General features: G+C 36.1%; 1 protein-coding gene across 8 annotated transcripts in view; it reads left to right on the top strand.

Moving 5' to 3' along the window:
• The window catches only part of EML1 (EMAP like 1), an 82,695-nt gene that overhangs the window by 31,241 nt on the left and 31,746 nt on the right, over positions 1-19,708 (top strand). For 2 of the 8 annotated variants that reach the window (XM_051769554.1, XM_051769556.1), the window contains 5 exons: positions 1,979-2,111; positions 7,743-7,790; positions 11,105-11,239; positions 16,779-16,807; positions 18,254-18,280. In XM_051769554.1, the coding sequence (XP_051625514.1) occupies positions 1,979-2,111; positions 7,743-7,790; positions 11,105-11,239; positions 16,779-16,807; positions 18,254-18,280 (372 nt within the window). The remainder of the gene's footprint in view (positions 1-1,978; positions 2,112-7,742; positions 7,791-11,104; positions 11,240-16,778; positions 16,808-18,253; positions 18,281-19,708) is intronic. The other 6 variants (XM_051769555.1, XM_051769559.1, XM_051769565.1 and 3 more) reach the window with 5 other exon arrangements.

Below are 19,708 nucleotides of genomic sequence, written 5' to 3'. Positions count from 1 at the left end.
AGTGTGGATTGTGGGTTGGTGCTGGATTTGAAGCAAACTCTCTGTTAAAGGTTGCAGGGTTTATTCCTGGCTGCTGCTAGTTTTGATTTCATAAGGTTAGGAGAGTAAGCACACTCCAACTGGTTCACTCCAGCTACTTTTTAATAGACTCTTTTTTTTATATAACTATAAAGAAGGAAAATATTTTAATCATTTATTTATGTGACTTTAATTGCTGTTCTAATTTGTCATCTCAAAGCCTCATTAAAGTTTTGTGAGCTACAGAAAGTTTGCCAGGAAACAAGTCCACAACTGCTCAACTGTAGCTACCTGTGATTCTGTAGTGTGCAGCAGATTCAGTTTTATACATACAGATTAATTACAGCAGTGCAGCAATTAGTTAGGAGACAAGCAGCAGACCATCCAGCACAAAACTGTAAAAAGAATTTAACTTGGAAAAATGAATACTGTAGAAGTAAATGGAATTATGATATCTGAATCCCTTAATAAAAGAAATAGAGGCATGAGAAGCCAAGTAAATTCTAGACAGAATTAATCTGTTAAAATAGATCATGAAAGCCGGGGCTGGAAGGCATCCTCAGTGAGCATGGAGGAAATTTTATTCTTTTTTTTTATGTCTGTTGACCTGTTTTCCTATCATCATTCACTCTTCAAATAAGCCTCATTTCTTTGGTATTTCCATATAGGTTGTTTTCTGAATTTCTCTCCTCTGAACAAATAAATAATGAATACATAACAAGTGTGTATTCTAACAAAGTTTTAAGAGACAATTTGTCTCAAAAGTTGCATTCCTTAGTAGACCATATTTACTGACCTAATCGTCTCAAGGCACAGGCTTTCAGATCTATCTTATTTTGTTCAATATATGAAAACTTCAGATGAACAAGTCAATAAATATTTGCTGTCAGTGCTACAATAAGATGTTACAGTATAACTTAGGACTGTATACAATTGGTACTGTTTCAGTTTAGCTTTATAGATCTCTTATCCTTGGCGCTCTTTTTTCGAAGAACATTCTATAGCTATTCTCTGTGCCATCCTCTCCAGGTTCAGTAAAATTTTATCTTATGTTCCTAAAGTGACTTCTGGCATCTTTACAAAGCAGGCTTGTAATACAAAGTCCTGTCAAATTTCAAGTGATTCAAGCTTTTTTTCCCTGTTGTAGAGAGAGCATTAGTCATGTTTATGTTTGTGTCTGTGTTTCGAGGCTATGACCCACAGTAGTTTTCATGTTTGTACTCACTGCTTGCAGTTTTAAACACTGTTTTGTAACTAACTTTTACTTGAATGGGACTTTTCTGTTATTCTAATATTAATTACAGCTATGACATGTATATCCTTTTTTGAGCCAACATTTGATCAGAAGAACGTAGGTAGATAATGCTGGCTTATTAACTCCACTGTTCTGCTGATTTCAATTGCTTTTTCTGAATAAAGGGTACGATTCCTTTTTGTCAAACATAAGCCCACATTCTTTGAAAGAACACCTTTTTTGGGGAATAGGAATTTCTTAATAGATAATTTGCTTGTCGAAAACCTTCAGGAGTACTGAGGAGCAGGAGTTACTGGGATGACAACTTGCCTTCATTTCTAGCACTTATCTGGACACTATCCAGACTTATGCTGTTTGGAGAGAGCAGGATTGGTTTTGATGGCAACAACTGCTTTTGTGCTTACCAGTAAGCTCCTTGATCTGGGACAGAATTTTACAGATGAGAGAGGTTATAGAATTGTGTGCTTAAGACATATGCTATGACTGACTTGATAAGACTGTGATTATTATTATTATTATTAAATATTTAATAATAATAAATTCCTAATTGTCAAACCCCTCATCTGTGCTGAATTTGGCAATAGTGAAACAAAAATGGCACACTACATAGATAATTTAAAATACTCTAATGTAGTTTGCTGAGGGAAAAAAAAAAAACAGAGAAGCAAATGAAAACAATGATTTTGTCTTATGCTTGTTTAACAGCAAGACCACTGGTACAAACCCTGCCTTTAAGGACTACAGTTAATAATGGAACTGTGTTACCAAAGAAACCAAGTGGCTCTTTACCTTCTCCATCAGGAACCAGAAAGGAGACTGTACCACCAGCAGCAAAAAGGTAGGCATCTATGAGAAACCTTCTAACCATAGAATTGAAAACATGGTATAGCTCCTCTTTTAACCTTCTAGATATGTAGTTTTTCTTACTTGCAAAGCAGCAGTCTAAATATGTGGTTCAAAAAGAAAAGTAGATGGATTTCATTCTAAGAGGGTTTACATTTATTCATCCTAATTACAGCTAAGGTTTTTACCATGAGTATTGAAAGAATGCACAAAGCTTGGTCTTACTGGTTTGTGTTGTTTTCGTCCTAGTAGAGTCTAGCATAAAGAGAATAAAGAATTTCTACTGTGCTGTTGCCCAACATGATGTGAAAAATAGTGCAAGAATTCTTTTAGTAGCTAGTAGAAAATACATAATCTGCAGAGAAACTGGGATATCATTATAAATTAGTGTGTTACCTTTTGGTGGTTTTCTCTCACTAAGAAAATTATCATAGAAACTGCATGTGCAGTGTTAGAAGCATCTTGGGGAGGAGGAAAATTCTATGCCTAGCACATATTTATGCAAATGAAAACATCCATCTTTAGATATCTTGCCATTAGCATGTATTTAAGTCCTTTTAAAAATTACTACCCTGTCTCAATTTGCTTTGTGTGTAGTTGTTTTTAAGTAGGCTAAATGTTTTATACATCTAGGTTATAAGGAACGGAATGGACTGGGTGAAGCAAGTTCAAGTTGTATGTGGCAGTTATTGTGGTGCTAATCTGCTGCAGGGTTTGTCTGTAAAGGATAATAGTGTGGGGTTTTGAGGTTTTTTTGGTACATTTCTTTTGTGTGTCATCATTATCTTTTTGTAGTGATGATGCTGTCAGCTCTGAGGAGGGCAGGTTGTAGAGATGAGAGCATTAACCTCCTAAGATCTGAGGTCTCTCTTGTAAAGAGAATTTTTCCTTAAAGGGGAGATGGTGACTAAGGATATGTGACTCTTAATTACTGTGTTGAAGGGGATTGATTTTCAGGAAACTCCAGGTTTTGTTATTGTAGAGAAGAGAGGAGCTATCCTGTGCACAATTAAAATTGGAAAATACCGTATTTGCTTGTGCCACAGAAATGAACTCCTGTGAGCTCTTATGAGCTGGAGCTCACTGCAGCTGTAGGTTTTGGCAGGCTGGCCTGAACAGACCCTTAAGATAAGAGCAGGAAAGCAAATACTGTCTAAACTGTTCCACTATCAGAATTATATTATCAGAAATTCAAAAGTGGGTAAAAGAACTTGCCTTTTAGAAAAAGAAAATTTACTTGTGTTTAAAAAGGAGTACTATTTTGCATATACTGAATTTTAAAACACATTTTTTTCTATACAAAGTATTTTTTCTTAATAATTCTTGTAATTTCATTCTCCCTAATTAAGTTTCAAGAATAATTCCAAAACCTGTGGGAGCACAAGCATTGGCAGACTTCACCTGCGTACAGAGGATGTGATTCCTGAGTCTCTATGCTCTGTCTGTGAGGTTCAGCATAGGACTTTCTGCCCCAGAATAAGGTGGATGAAGTGCAGATCAGGATCATACTTGTGCTTTCTCTATTCTGGGAATAGAGAAATCCTTTACGTAATTCAAGTTGTCCATCTAGTATTGCCTGCAGCCTGTAGGCATTATCCTAGCTTAGGATCTCTGTGGATAAGTGACACCATGCAGCCTTTCCACCTAACCCATGTGCAGTCTGGATACCCAGAGTGTGAGTGGGAAAGTCTTTACAGAACATCATTAGGGAGTATTTTTAGGCAGTCTTGGTTCCTGTATGAGAAATTCTTCCACAGGGTAAATATTTAATGTCCTTTTATTATGCTTTGTCCCTTCTCTTTGCTGAAGAAGCTAGGCTGAAGTTGCTTTAAATATCCAACATGAAAATATATATTCAGTTTTGGAAAAGTAAAAATACACTTGGGCAGTTTTGCTGAACTAAGTGGACACTTATTAAGAGTATTTAGGAGAGCAGGGTTACTTCACGTCCTGAAAAAAACAGTCGTAAATTCAGGTGTTGTGGAATTACTGTTCCCTTCAAATGCTCTAAAGTTCTGTGTTGATTGTCTTTAATATGCAAACGTTGTTCTTTAATGTTACTTTTATTAAATTATATTAAAGCATATTTCTGGGCCTTGCCTATAAATATATTTCAAGAGGAAGAGAGTGGAATGGTAAGGAACTACTGCACAAAACTTCATTTTGATAAATTATTCTCTAATCATTTGATAATAAACCTTAAAGTAACTGATCATGGTTTTACAGTATATGGTGTTCAACATATTCAGTATTCAAAGATGATACAGTAAGTGTTCCAAATAGCTTTCTTGTAAACAGTCAAGTAGACTAATTCATTATGCATCCATTAGGATGAATTAATTCACATATTTATACTGGACCCTTCTTCCGTCAGGAACTGTATCTGTTTATGCATAAAACAGTAATGGAAATACATCAGCAATATCAAACAGTGTCCTTTTTCAAGGAGTAGGATTTGTTTATTTGTGTTAGAAGCTTCTTTCAGTGTTGCACAGTTTATAGATGGTGTGAAATTTTGAATGATTTTTTTCAGTTCTGAAGTCTGCTAAGCAGTGCTCTCTTCTTACAAACTGGTCTCAGAACTACAGCTAATTTGCAGTGTAGGTATTCTTTAGTCCAAAATATGGTCATGTGGCACAGCAGCTCTAAATAGTATTAAGTGTTTACAGATGTTTTAGAACCTAATTTCTGCTTTTAGTAGTTTTCCTGTACTACATAGGTCCTCAATTGAAAATTTTGAAATTTTTCAAAATATGAAAAAAGATAAAATTCGAAAAGTAGAAGAAAAGCTAAAAACAACAGTAAGGAAGGAAATCTTTTTTTGGTGAGACATCTTCTAAACTTTTGGTCTGCTTCTGGGATTGACAAATATCTGCTTGGATTACTGTAGTAGAAAATATAATTTTCCATTTTTTTTCTTTCCCATGACCTTATTTTCAAAAGAAAATCCAGGTGAATGGGATCCTTCACACATTTTACTGAACTGCCATATGAAAAGTAGGCTTACAATCAAATAATTTCTCATTCCTCTTTTCTCTGATACTTTTCACAATTTAGGTTGAGTGTATGATGTCCAATTGAAATGACATCAGTCTGTGTCTTGAAACAGTATGTTGTGCCTTGTATATGTAAATAAATGGAAATAGTCTGCGTGGGTACTAAGTGTGCATCCATACATTCCACTGATTAGAAATGGTTGTATTTACTGGTATGTCTGCAGACACAATCTCATTTCATACAACAGTTGTATTAAACGTGCTGGTTAACTCATTTGAACCCACCGGTTGGTATATGGCTTATCTGCCTTGCTGGATTACCAAGGAGATGTGGTTCAGAGTTCACTCCATTTTCTGATTTACCATTTAATATTTGAAATGGAAATGACTTCTTCTGGCAGGAATGTAAAACTGGAGGTAATAAGAAAGGCTCCAGGCTGAAAGGGTGGAACTAGCAGGCTTTTATTTGAGATCAGCCACATATTCTCTCAATGACCTTATGCAAATCATTTAACCTCTATGCATATTGCTTTTCCATATGTAAAACGTGTATCTCTGGATATCAGTAGGTTGTTAGAGGGTCTAATGTGATAATTAGATCCAGATCTTGCAAAGTGTTGAGTAACCTCAACTGACTCTGCCTTCAATTAGAATTGAGGGCACCAAACCCCCTTCAGCATTCAGATCTCATACAGTCAATACCCAATTATCCAAGTTAAGGAAGGAATGAAATAACCTGAATAGAGCAAAAGCACAAATCCAGATCATAGCTCAATTGGATTATAAAAATATATGGTGGTAATACAGTGCAAGATAGAAAGCCTGGTGGTCTTGGAACCAAAAATTCTGGTTGAGCACCAAAGGTACTACTGCACTCAGGTAGGGGCCATGTGAACACCACTGGACAGCTGTGGGTGCAAGCCAGCTAACAAAGAGCTGAAGTGATTTTAGGAGGGGCTGAACAATCACCTGACACAGAGACACAATCAAGAATTGTCTGGCCTTTGTAAGGTGTTTCCACATTATCTTCAAAAAAACTTTGATCAGAGGATTTGATTTTAATTTTAATATATTTACTAATTTTATGATGTAGACGTATATAGACTGTTCTGAGTACCAGCTTTCTGAATGCTACCATAGTTTTATTCTGAACTTTGAGCTTAGAAAAATTATTTGAAATTTTCATTCTGAATAAGGTAAGTTTAAAATATCATGAGCAGAACTTTCCCTTCGCTCTGCATCTTCCTTTTGCATGTAATGTGGCTTGAAGTTTGCTGCTTAAGACTAAAGTTGTCTTTGGAATTTGGCCAGCGCATAGTAGTAATGTTTTGTGTTCCCTATTAAAATCTAGATTTTTGTGACTCATCTAGGATAGCTTTGTTTCCAAGAGTTGAGGGGGAAAAAGGAAAAAAAAAAATAAAGGAGGAGAATGCAGACAGTACCTTTCCCAGTAGGGATGCTGCTGCAGGCTGCAAGCTAGCACATACTTTGCCTTTCAAAAGAAGACAATCAGTCATTCTTTCTCCCCCAGCAGATTGCGAAGTATTACAATGGTGTAAAACTCTGACAATGGAGATCAAAAGGAAGAAGCAGGAACAAAGAAAACATAAAGAGCTTTGTTTGTAGGGAGAATAAAATACTTTTATATGATAAATTCCTGTTCTTCTAAACTCTAAACACATGGCCCCTAGGAAATTGTTCAGTCGCCTGGAATTAATGTTTGCTTTCTGTTCTGGGGGCAGCCATGGTTTGTAACTGGCACACACACAAACTCTTTATCAAACCTGCAATTAAGTGTTCTATTTAACACTTGACTCTCAAAGAAAATGTTTTAAAATAATCAGAATATAAATTAAAAAAGAAATTCCTCTCCATTGAACTTCGGGTGGCAAAACTATTATGCCACTTCACAGTATCTCTAACAATTAAAGTTATTAGAGCATTTTGCTCAAAGGCATAATGAAATTAAAGTCATATGTAATTTCTGAATTTATTCTAATTGATTTAAATGAGGGTCAGAATGAATGGTAGTCAAGTTTCAAAATATTAATATCATCAGTTACTGTCTTAAGAGCATTATATGTTGTTTTTTAATTTCTTTTATTAAAAAACTTTTGTATTTTCCCAAATAATTTTGGTAATTAAGTATATACTTTTTAATTTTGACCAGATTTGTTCATCACAATTCAGTAATGCAACCACCTGAAACACTCATGCTATGCAGTGTATATACACACATATATGAGGATTTATTTTCTTGTCTTTATTGTTGCTTTTTTAATGGTCTTTGTCTTCTAGCTGGATCATTTGTCTTGTTTCTTCTGATAGCCTCTTTGATTTTTATTTTATTTTGATTTTGAGTCGCTTTACAAATGGTCAGTCTATTGGGGCACTGCTGAGATTTTGTCATTCAAAGATACATTGGTGTTCTGAAATGTATGGTTTGAAATGATCAAACATCTGAGTCAATAAGCACTGTGTTGTTTACTCTTGCACGTGACTTCATATCTTGAAAGCATGCAATTATGTCTTTTAATGTAAGTCTTGTAAATGTCTTGTTTCCACATTTTATTGTTGCATTCACTTTTTATTCTGCTTTGTTTATGCACCTCTCAACCTGGATTAAGCAGGTCTGTGAATCTTCTCAATGCATGCAAACTGAAAAAACCTGCTCTAAGGTGAGGGATCCTTAATAGCTTTGTAGTGTTGAAATTCAGTTGTTTTTCCTTTCCATTTCTTTTCCACACATAGAAAGTGGCTGTTTTAGTACAAGCATTAACATGGTAGAACTGTAATTATTATTGCCATTTTTAACATTTTCACAAGTACATGTTTAAAACTTTCTCATCATTGATGAATGTATTGCAAAATTTAGATAGTAATAATTTCAATGATAGTATCTGCATTATCTCATACTAACATAATTTTTATTATAGGGGTGCTAGACCACATTGCTGTCTTAAACAAATTAAAAATCATGTTACTGAATGTTAACTTTTTAAATAATTGAAAATGCTCTCCTTTCATATCACTGATGTGGAATTCAAATTCTGGAATCCAGTTATACTCTTACAAACCTGTAAGTTAAATGAATACTTTCTGTAATTTTAAATTCCTCCTCAGGTGACAGTGTATCTACTGTAGCCATGGATATAATCACTGGTGTTTAACACTATAGCTGCCAAACGTGTATATGCCAAAATTGAGTTAAAATAATGGAATTATAATCCTCTTTTCCAACCACCTGCTAATACTTGTCACTTGGCTTTTGTTGTTGAAAGTTTAAAATAAAATTTGTCAGAAGATAGCATTACTAATCAGTTTAAGCAGTAACGGACCTAAGCCAGAAGGGTTTAAAAGAATTCTGTCCTTGTGTAAAAGTAGTTTTTATACTGATATGAGACTTCATTATTCAGAAAGAAGATGGAATTACAGTTTTACATTTTAGTCGCACCCTTTCATTTTTTTATCCACTAGTTCATCTTTTGAATGTTGATAGCTATAAAAATAAAACCCGAGGCAACATTAAAATTATTTTCAAATTGCTTCTGTAACTTACATTTTTTCTAAGATTAGTATAATTTGATAATTTCCTTAATTTAATTTCAGTGTAGGCTGATGTTGACGCCTCTTTTGCTTAACCAGAAAAATATGCATCAACATCAGCCTACGCTGAAATTTCCTTAACCAGGAAAAGATGCCAAAATAAAGGTTTGATCCTCCAAAATCACAGAGAGAGGATGTTTTTGAAATTACTGTGTATGATAGTGGAAGGACTCATGCTAATAAAGCTATTTTATGTGGAGTTAACATTTTCAGTATCAAGGCTTTATTTTTTTTTTAACTGGAGTAGTATTAAATTGGATAATGTTATGAGATGCAAGGAGAACAGTTAAATGTTAACACTATATTCTTTAATTTACTAGTGAAGGTTTTGTCTTGCATTTGGCATTGAGATGACTTGGATAATGTTAGGCTAGTGTAGGAGACACATTTCTAAAATGAAGACAGAATTACATTCTTGTTGCTGTCTTTCCCCTTGCCCTATAAATGTGTTTTGTTCTGTGCCTGTCTCTAATTTTGCATTCTGCTTGCTGTCTTACATTGCTTTCTCTGCAGAAACATTTTTTTTTAATTTCAGCTTAATCATTTGAAGCTTGTTTTTATTACAAGAATGCAACACTGAACATCTGTCCTACCATCGCATGTTCCAGAAGGTTTTTTTTGTCAAGCTACCTGAGATGCATCTTAACATGCATCCTCTCTGCAGATCTGCCCCTGGATGGGGGCTACCTTCTTTTCAGAAGGATGATTGCTTTGCAGAAAGACTCTGGTTTGGGTGTTCCTGTTGTTTCTGTAGCTGAGCCTCAGCTAAGGAGTTGAAACATTCCCCTCCTTGCTGGTAAAAATACATGAGGAAGCAGGAATAAATATATTTTAAAAAAACCCTAAACAATGAAGTCTATCAACGGTAGCGTACAGTTGGTAAGCTGAGCATTTTTTGGCCAGACAGAAAAGTCTGTCTTGTTTCCCGTAGTTATGAAGAGCCAACTTACACCACACATAAAGTGGGACAGAGCCAGAGGAGCTGACTGAGATAACAGGGTAGGGATAGTTGTTAGAGGCTGATGGGGAGGTTTGGAGTAGTCCTCAAGGATGCTTGAGATGAGCATTCTGGTAAGCAGAGCATCCCTGGGGGTGTACAGAGGTCAAGGGGCTGGGGATGATAAAAGGTGTGACAGGATGAGACTGGGCCTTGGAGGAGCAAGAACAGAAAGAACTGAAGTTTTCAAAGTGCTTGGGATTTGAGTAGAGAGATGTGAGCTTGAAAGCAATCATTGGTCTCCATGGCTTGTGGGGTGAGAGAACTGCTGAAGGTGGTTATTTATTATGGGGATGTTATGGGTAAAGGGGACATTTTCATTCTACTTTTTGAAGGGAGAAAACAGCACAGGACTGGAGTGAAGGGAAATGAGACCCTGACGCTGAGTCCTGTGGTTCAGCTGGTGGAGGTGATTCCTGCCTCAGCCGGGGCACTGCTGCCTGAGCCTCTCTGCTGCCAAGAGAGTGCAGCAAAGTGAAAAGAGTCACCCACATTGGGGCATCAACTGCTCCCTCTCCTGCTAGGAAGCACTGCTTTAGGGGGAAGTGCTTTGGACTAAGGAATAACCACAATAATTTGTCTCTTATTAGGTGTAAGCTCTGAGTGAGCATCTCTTAATTTACCAAGTAACACTGCTTGTGTTTTGGCCCACTTTTTTCCATCAGAGAGAGCTGGATGTCTAAAGGGTGCTGCAAAATCTCACAAGAGCTCCCTGATAGCTATCTTGGCAGGAAGGATGGTTGAAGAGTGAGAGGGTAAGGCAAGCTTTAAGCCTTTGAGAAATTCCCCTGTCAGGAGATGTGGGGAATCTAATCTATTCATACATGTAAGTAGGAAGCATACATTTTTAACAAGCTAACAAAAAGATGCAGGCTAGCTCACCATTAATTGCAGTTTTGAGTATGTTAAAACTATCTTTGAACTACAGAATAATTGATACTGAATGAAGACCCAAAGTTAGCTTGGCTGTGTTCAAATTTTGACCTACTTCTGGCATTCTCTGTAGTCTGGCTGGAGGTGTCAGGTAATATGCTTTCTCTTTAAATTTTTCACTTATTAAGAGAATCCAAAAGTTCAGAAATGTGAAGTGGTAGTCAGAGATTTGAAATGAGACCTGGAAAAATAGATATTGCAGCTTATTTTATGAAATTGATTTAGCCCATCTTCTACTTTATGATTAAGAATAGAGCAGTGTGTTTGTTTCTGTTGCACCAGGTACTCAGCAAAACTCTTATGTAGGCTCTTTAACAAACCAAGTTATATCTAAAAACAAAGTTGTAGTTATTTTTTAGAGTCAACAATCTACTTGATACCTTTCTCAAAAATATTTATCATAGACATACATACTTTTAAAAGTGCCACTGTAAAACCTGCTCCTTTTTTTATTAGCACCATTAAGAGAACCAGTTCAGCTGAGCGTGTGTCCCCAGGAGGTCGGAGGGAAAGCTATGGAGATTCCAAAGGGAGTCGCAACCGCACTGGTTCCACCAGCAGTTCATCTAGTGGTAAAAAGAACAGTGAAAGGTAATGTTACCTAAAACCTATCTCCTTTCTCTGCCTACTGCTCTAATAATGAAATTAGTTTCTTTAGTGAACTTAGTTTCTCCTGTTTAGCAAACATTGGGAGCTTTCTTTTTTTACAAAGCTCCAAGAGTTGGACAAAGATATATTTTAAAACATTTCAAGTTAAACAGGTTTTCGTATTTAGATTAATCTTTTTGTGTTATTTCTAAACCATAAGCAGTATGTGAACCTAGAGTTTCCCAGGAAAGTTAGTGATATTAAATATGCCCTTTCCAGTATCTTAGTGGTTTCCCTTGGTCTTCATGTTCCTGACATGTACTTCTTCAAGTTCCTTGTTGTGGTGCATTGACCTCACCTGGCATCTGAGTACCACACAGCCACTCACTCCTTCTCCTCCAGTGGGGTGAGGGAAGAGAACAGGAAGAGCAAAAGTGAGAAAACTTGTAAGTTAAGATAAAAATAGTTTGAAAAGTGAAGGAAAGAGGAAGAAAACACAAAAAAATTGCTGGAAAGCAATCACTCACTACATCCCACAAGTAGCCTGATGCCCAGCCAGTCTCTGAGCCATGATTGCTTCGTCTGAGAACAGATTAAAGGTAAATCAAGACATGGGCTTGCGTGAAAGTGCTATCCAAAGAAGCAAAATAAAGTGATACCTTTCTCTATATATCTCTTTACTTCTTTGTGCTGCTGGCAGTGCAAAAAAAAGAGAATCTCTTGTGCAAGGGTTTCAGCCTTATGAAGGCCTTGAACAAATAGCTGTTCCATTGAGGTTTGTTAGTATTGTCAGTGTAGGTCAAATGGTTCTTTCCTGTATTTCCTAGATGTATTTTAACCTTGGCTATCTCACTTGACCTGTTCTATTGCAGTTTCCTATGCAAGAAGTGATGTTTATGGTCATTACATCCTTCTCACAGATGATGTGACCATAAAAACATGTTGTTAATGAAGATCATGTAATAACCCAATTTACCTGCTCTGTCTTGGCATCAGGTGCCATTATAGGAGTCACTGGGCTGCTCGTGAGCCAATGGTGTGGCACAAAACATTCGTCCCTTTACGTCCCTTCAGCATCTTTGCTGATGTAAAAGGAGTGACTGAGCTGGTTTTGACCTAATTGGCAGCCCAAATATAGGGGATTACATTATTAATAGCTTGTTTTCTGGTTTATGTTTTCAGTAATGAAGCAAGACAGCAAGTGTGCAAACTTAATGAAAGTAATCCTAACTTATGGGTTAGGATAAAAGGGCAGACTAGTAAAGATGACACTTTGTGGCTGTTTGCTACAGGCTACCTGAGCAGGAGGAAGTGTATGGGGCCTTTTACAGGCAGCTTTGAAGCAGCCTCAAAGTCACAGGCACTGGTTCTGGTGACGGATTTTAACTACCCCGACATCTGCTGGAGAAGCAACACAGCAAAGCACAAACAGTCCAGGAGGTTCTTGGAAAGCATAGTCTCTTTCAACCTTACATGTTCTGTAACTCTCTGAAAGGCTTAGCAAATTATGGAAATAATAAAAAAGTTTTGAATACTACCAGAAAAAAAGGTTATAAAATTGTACACAAACTAAAAATTTAGCCAGTTTAAACGTCTTCTTGGCATTGTGTATCTATGCATGTGAATGAAGTTTTGAGATGCTGACAGAATTCCATGGGACTAGGCCTTCTGGTACGTATGGAAATTCTACTTTATTTCAGCATCTGAAATTTTTTTTCCCCTAATTTTTTACGTAACTTAACTATAAACAACATATAATAAATATATGTGGGTTTGATTTTGTTTCTAAGACTTGTATACTTCAGAATTTCTAAAAGACTGAAATATAACTGAAAAACAAATTAACTGTAGGAATACATAATATCCATAAATAAATACAACTTTAGAGAGGAAAATCAATCTTTTATTAGATTACTTAGCAGCCATATCTCTTTCTGCATGTGCAGACTTGGACAAAGTTTTTTCTAAACGTCTCAGTCCCTCGTAGCACAGAGAGTGTATAGCTGATACATCTGAATCAGCAAACCAAAAATCAACACTCTTCGGGACAAGTGACCCTGAAAGTTTTAAAAGGCAAAACTAAGCAAAAAAATTAATGGCCAGTGAAGGGACTGCTAAGAAAACAGCTCGCTCTTAATTTAAGCTGCAGATTCTGTGAAGTGTTGCAATAGTGCGTAACTTCATGCAGTTGCTTTGCCTCAGTGAAGTCATTAACATGGAACTGCTGTTTTCTGTGTTGATCTCTTGGAGTAGTTGGATTTTTTCTAAGGCTTTACTTTTTATTTTGCATCTGTGTATAACATCCTACTCTATCACACATATCAAATTATAGCAACAGCCCTTATGCTGTGGCCTCATTGATTTAAAAAAACCTATCTTCTACAAACAAAACAAATTTCTATAATTAGATGGGTAGACTTGTTTCTGGAATATGAACAAACATATTTCACCTACCAGTGGTGAATCTCATTGCTTTTCCAATTTACCATAATAATTTACTGTAGTTTTTTGAAAAAGTGTTAGCAAACATGTGATCCTTCAGTGCCCTTGCTCTGTGTATTTTATCTCATATAGAAAAATTTCATTAGATCAAGTACCCCAAAGGTAAATTCAGTCTGTGTTATGCAATGGAAGATCTACCATCAAAATCTAAATACACTTGCAAAGAATGTATTATGGATATATCCCTGATCCTGCTACCTGCTTAAGGTGACAATTGTCTGAAATTAGTTATATGTTAGAGGTACTAAAGAGATAAGGTGAGAATATTGGGTTGTTCACTTAAATTAAGAAAAGCTATGACTTATACTAGCTACACGGATGTACTGTACACTTGAAAATTGATTTCATAATAACTGAGAAACAAAACATTACAATAAAATAATGTTTATCTGCGAAATTGTTTTGTTTCTGCTCTAAGGTTGACCACAATACTTCAGATGCATTTTTTTCATACTATTTTAGCAGAAACTCATTGGTTGTGTCATTCTGCAGTTGTTAGGCCCAACAGCGCTGATCAGAAATCACTGACTTGGGACTTGGGGAGGAGATCCAGCACACAAGTAATGCAATGCTTAAGTAAAGTACAACTATCCCAAGGAGGAACTAATCGAGAGTGTGTGTTAGAATGGCTTAACTTTAGCTAGTGATGTTGGTACTGCTGTGAAAACAATCATTGATGTTTAGAGAGTTTTCCCTTATTTCTATCCCATGCGGCCTGAGGCTGTTCAGCACCCCAGCTTTCATCTCTCTGAAGAGTGTCCCTATCTTGTGCAAGAGGCTGGCTAAAGACTTGCCTGGTGCTTTGTCTTGAAGCTGGGTCACCATGCAAGATAGAAAGCAAGAGTCATGGGACTAGATGGCAAATGATGAGGATTCTGTTTGCTGGGGGCTAAGGCTGTCCTCTGAAAGCTAATTGTATGTGTGAAAGAGCGAGGAAGAGAGTGTTAACCTAGCCATCTACTCACAGTCTTTTAATTTGTATCCATGATCCATTTGCATCCCTTCCAACCCGAGACGTTCTAAGATTGTGTTCTATGATTCTATTCTATGATTCTTAGAATTAAGATGGTTCTTAGATGAAGCTTAAAGCAGAATGCACAGCAGGAATCTAAAAAGACAATCATGAAACTGTTGTTTTTCAAAGTATATAGAGTTATAGGCTGTTATGCAAAACCAGAATGCTATAGAAAGCTCTTTTAAGAGGCTTTAAGCATAAGGGGTAAGGAGATGAGCATAATCTCCCATGTTGCTATGAAGTGTCCCAGCTCCCTGTGGTTATGAGCCAGGGGTAAGCCTTCCTGAGGGTTAGATAAGTAGGATGTGACTCAAGTTCATGAAAAAGGGTAGCCAGAGCTCTGAGCTGTATGTGTGGTTAGGGTTTGTATAATTAGAAAGTACACATGATTTACTTTATTACTGTCATGAATCAACCTTTCACATTAGCTTGATTAGCTTGAATAAAGTCAACATGGTCTGTTCAGAGCTAGGGACTCTTTTGTCTCTAGTATGGCAGCATTTCTGACTAGTGCTCCATCCCATGAAGTTTTTTGTTTCCTAAAAATATCTTCATTTGCAAGAGAAAATGTTCATCTTGGTATTAACAATGACAACACATCATGCTATTTATATAGATGACATTGGCTGTGTATGCCAGCTTGAAGCATGAATTTTGATGCATGATTAAGATGATGGCTGATATGGAAAGTTGCTAAATCGGGAGTAGAATCAGAATTAATTTGGTTTGGTTTTATCATTTGGTAAATGTATTATTCTCAATATAACTGTCAAATCAAGGCAAAAGGAAAAATACTGTAGAATTATTTGCTACAACTTCTATTGTAGTGAGAGAGAATCTTTTATGCTTAGAAAAAAAACTGTGTCCAAAAATCCAACACAGGTTTGTTTCTTTTTTTTTGGTTTCTCCTTATCTGCCCACTGCAGACTAGGAGCAGATGTGGAGATGGCATCAAGCTCTAGGAATACTTCATGCTTCAGCCTTTCTCCATCACAGTGATAGGGCTTTCAGTGCTTTTGGGATCACCTTAAGAAACATGCAGCAGTAATCTGATGTTTCAAAAGTTTTATTGGAGTAAAAAAAGAGGAACCGGGAGGAAAAAATAACTGCATAACATGGCTTTTTGTCCATTTCATGCTTCTTCAGAAACAACACCCTCAAGCTTGATTTACAGGGGCAGAGGGCAAAGAAAGCAAATGACTGGCATTTCTTGACAAAGATTCCTTCCTTTTAGCCAGGGTAGTACTATCCAGAGAGCTTCTCAGTTTTTCTGCCTCTTCATTCTCAACACACTTCATGTATTTTCCCTTCAAGTTTTCCTAATTTTTTTCTCAAGACAAAAAGACAAACCAATTTCTGGTTGTCTCCCAGGCAGCAGTACAGTGACAAAGAGAAGGCATTTTAATCATGGTTATGTGTTTTCTGTGTTTTAACAAGTACTGCCGTTCACCAAAGAACAATTTGGAAGTTCCATGTTTTATGTGAACTCTTTGGAAAAGCAGGATTCAAACTTTGGTTTGCTCCTTGAATCCAGGGAGAACAAAGTTATGAAGAAAACGAACACTCACACATACAGTGATACAGTAGTTGTCCCCACCACCACCACCCTTGCTCCACTCATGCAAAGAGATGTTGTAGTTAAGAATATATTCCTGACTGACTGGAAACCAAAAATGATGCAGCTGCTCATGACCAGTTGCTATGTTCTCCTGTAACTGGACTAACTTTGCAGAAGAAGAGAATTTGGTAGTTAGTGGAGGAAAATCTATAATTTTGAGAATGTAAGAAGAATTGTATAAAAAAGTTTTAACAACTGCCGTCAAGACACCTCAGTGTTTACTGGTTTTAACTGTGTCTGCCTGGTGATTTACCTTGTAAATAATTTAATTGAAAAAGCATTTTTATATGTACACACACAAAAAAATTTATATATTTTATATTCTATTTTATTTTTATATTGATACATTTCTGTACAGAATGTATGTGCATGCTTTTTAAATAGTAATTTCTTCATTATTTTCGCAGCAAACCCAAGGAACCAATGTTCAGTGCAGGTAGGAACTTTTAAAATTTTTAAGCAGATAACAACTGTGATAACATATTAGGGCTTTTTGTTTGGGTTTTCCTCCCCCCTTCCCACTTCTGTGGATACCTAGAAACTATGATTGGAAATCTAAACATGATACTTACAGGCTGCTGATGATGTATTTTTAACAAGCTGATCAGTCTGCTCTAGTTTTAATTGACCCAATAGGCTTATTTTACAGTTCTTCTTTGTAAGAAGACAAGAACAAAAAAAACCGTGTTTTCTTAGCTCACATATGTCTTCCCTTTCAAAGCAATATTAAGGTTTTAGTAATTAAAGCAGTGCAAAGTTCCAGCTATGATACTGTCATGTTAATTTAATCATAAAAGGGAGCTCTCTACAACTGTTGAAGAATGCCACATCTGTCCCAATGCCTTATACTATAATTTCTGAAATTACAAATAAAAGGGTGTTTTGTTACTACAGTTTTGGTAGTCTGTCTTTAATTTGAAAAGCACTTAAATTTTCCTACTTATGTATTGTCCCTGCTAAAAGATTTGAAAGTGAAATAGTAGATAAAAGTGAAAGCAGAGTTTGTCCTTGTCATTAGACAGTTAAAACTTTAGAAAAATCTTAATAAAAATATGAAGCTGAATAGTACATATAAGAGTTATTTTTGTTCTGGAAAACCAAGGACAACTAAAATAAAGATTTATTTTAACAAAACAAGGAAGGAAAAGAGCCCTGTTAATTTATCAGATGTATCATATTATTTTTATGCCTAGTTCTGTGACGGTAACCATACATTGAGCTGAAAAAGTTCAAGATCTTTTGTTTACTGCCTTGACTGATCAGCATCCAACAAAGCTCTTAAGCCATACTTCGAGGTTTAGTGTAACTGATTTTGAAGGCAATAATACATGAAACTAAGTAAGCCCTTAAGTCTCTTGTGACAATATAATCACAGTTCATGTCCCTTCCATGGAAACTGTTGGTTTAGAAACAGAAAACTTCTGATTTGCACAGAGTATACTTTCCTTGCCTAACATTTCTCCTTCCCTTACACCATGTAAGCAAAGGTGTTTGGAATATTTTTACTTCTGATACTTTTCCCATGAGTAAAGATAAGTAATTAAACAGATGGGACACTACCCGGGTGTCCTTCTCACCTGGACAAAATTCCTACTGAATTTAATAATTTTTTAAAGAAGGTTATACTTGGTATTTTACTGAAGTATATAGTTACATAATGGAGCTTAAGCTAGTATTTTAGTGGTAGAACTAAACAGAGCCCCTAGCTGAGGAAAAGGGTTTAGAAAGTAATTCCCAACGTATGGCTCAGAGTTTTGTCAAGCCCCAGGTTAACCTGTAGCAGAATACGACTGGACAGCCCGTAGAGCAAGTATTTAGTGAGTTTATTGTATTCAAACACATCTTTATCTAGCCCTTCTGTCTCTGTCTCTGTAATCACAAGGGAAGCGCCGTGTGACACACTGCAAAGGTAGGCTTCACTTCCAAAACCTCATAGCTCTCGAAGCAAAATGGTTCTGGTGGGATAAAAGCTCCATGTGTAAACAGCTGTTCTCCAACTTGTGCGCATTTTGCAATGTTAAAACATCTAGTTCTTTTGAATTAAACAAAAATATTGTGCCATTCATTATACAGTCTACTGAAATTATAACCCTCGGGTTCACTTTAATCATAATAACGGGTTATAATTTACATTTCTGTGGATTTACGCTGAAGAATTTGAATCAGAAAAAAAAAATGTTGAGAGAGCTATATGGCAACACGTGGATGTTCACTGTGTTTGAAATGGCATTCTGCACTTCTGCTGAAATGCGTATAGAATTTGCCCCTTTGTTGGCTGTTTCGCTCTTAGCCTAACATGGTCGTAGAAGCCTTGGTTTTTCCCTTGCTTTTTCTTACTGAGTAGGCTGTAGTTTTTCTGAATGTTGAATAAACAGACCTAGGCCTCTAACTAATTTCTCAGTGCTTTTTGCTCAATGTCATAAAACAGAGTTACATTTGGTAAACAGATCATATTGATTTCTAAAGTTTTAGTTAAATGGTAGTGTAAATATGCACATTTTGGATGCATGTTTATATCTGTGGTATAATCACAGATTTATCTGCTTTTTTTAGAGATAGCTATACCCTAACAGTTTTTCCACTAATCAGCATCTTTCAACTTTGCAATACATGTAAAATTTCATAAAGCAAAACATGTTTGTTCTAAAGGCAAAGTTCTTTTAGAAAGTCTCTACCTCTGTGTATTCTTTGTACAAATCTATACCTGCAGTCAGTGGTGGTCTCCTTTGCAGATCCTACTGGCATTCATGTGCCTTATTTTAGTTCAGTAACTGTTAATTTTTGCAACAACAATTTCAAATTTACAAAACTGCAGATGTAAAAGATACATTTGTCTAAAAGTTTCACCTTTGGTCTGTCTTTGTAGTTTGATTGATTGTCTGTCTTTACATCTATATCTTCACATTTAGAACTTCTCTGTCTTAAAAACTTAGTTAAGAAAAGTACAAAGAAAATGATGAAAATTGATTGATTGTGTAGATAATATATCTGGAATAGGAACAAAAATTATTGGAATTGTGAATGGAATGAATGGAATTATTATTACCAAAAGGTAGAAATAAATACACGGTATGAGTTCTGTGCCCCATGCCTGACCTAGTCAGCCTAAGTTCCTCTTTATAGTTAGCAGAAAGAGACACACACACATTCTGAAGGTGTAACTTATATGCTTGTCATAATATACTTGGTATAGTTTACTATAGTTTCTAGTATATACTTGCTGTTTCCTAGTCTTGAGTGATTAGGTCAAATGGTTCCACTGTAGATAGCTAAATGCAAGTTTTAGGAGTCCTGTAAGCTCCAGGTGAGAAAAGCAGCTCAGTGAATTAAACTTTCT

The sequence above is a fragment of the Manacus candei genome, unplaced genomic scaffold (assembly GCF_025592945.1).
Source record: "Manacus candei isolate 608988 ecotype Guabito, Panama unplaced genomic scaffold, ASM2559294v1 h1tg000109l, whole genome shotgun sequence".
Lineage (NCBI taxonomy): Eukaryota > Metazoa > Chordata > Aves > Passeriformes > Pipridae > Manacus > Manacus candei.
This window is presented reverse-complemented; position numbering and strand designations above follow the sequence as displayed.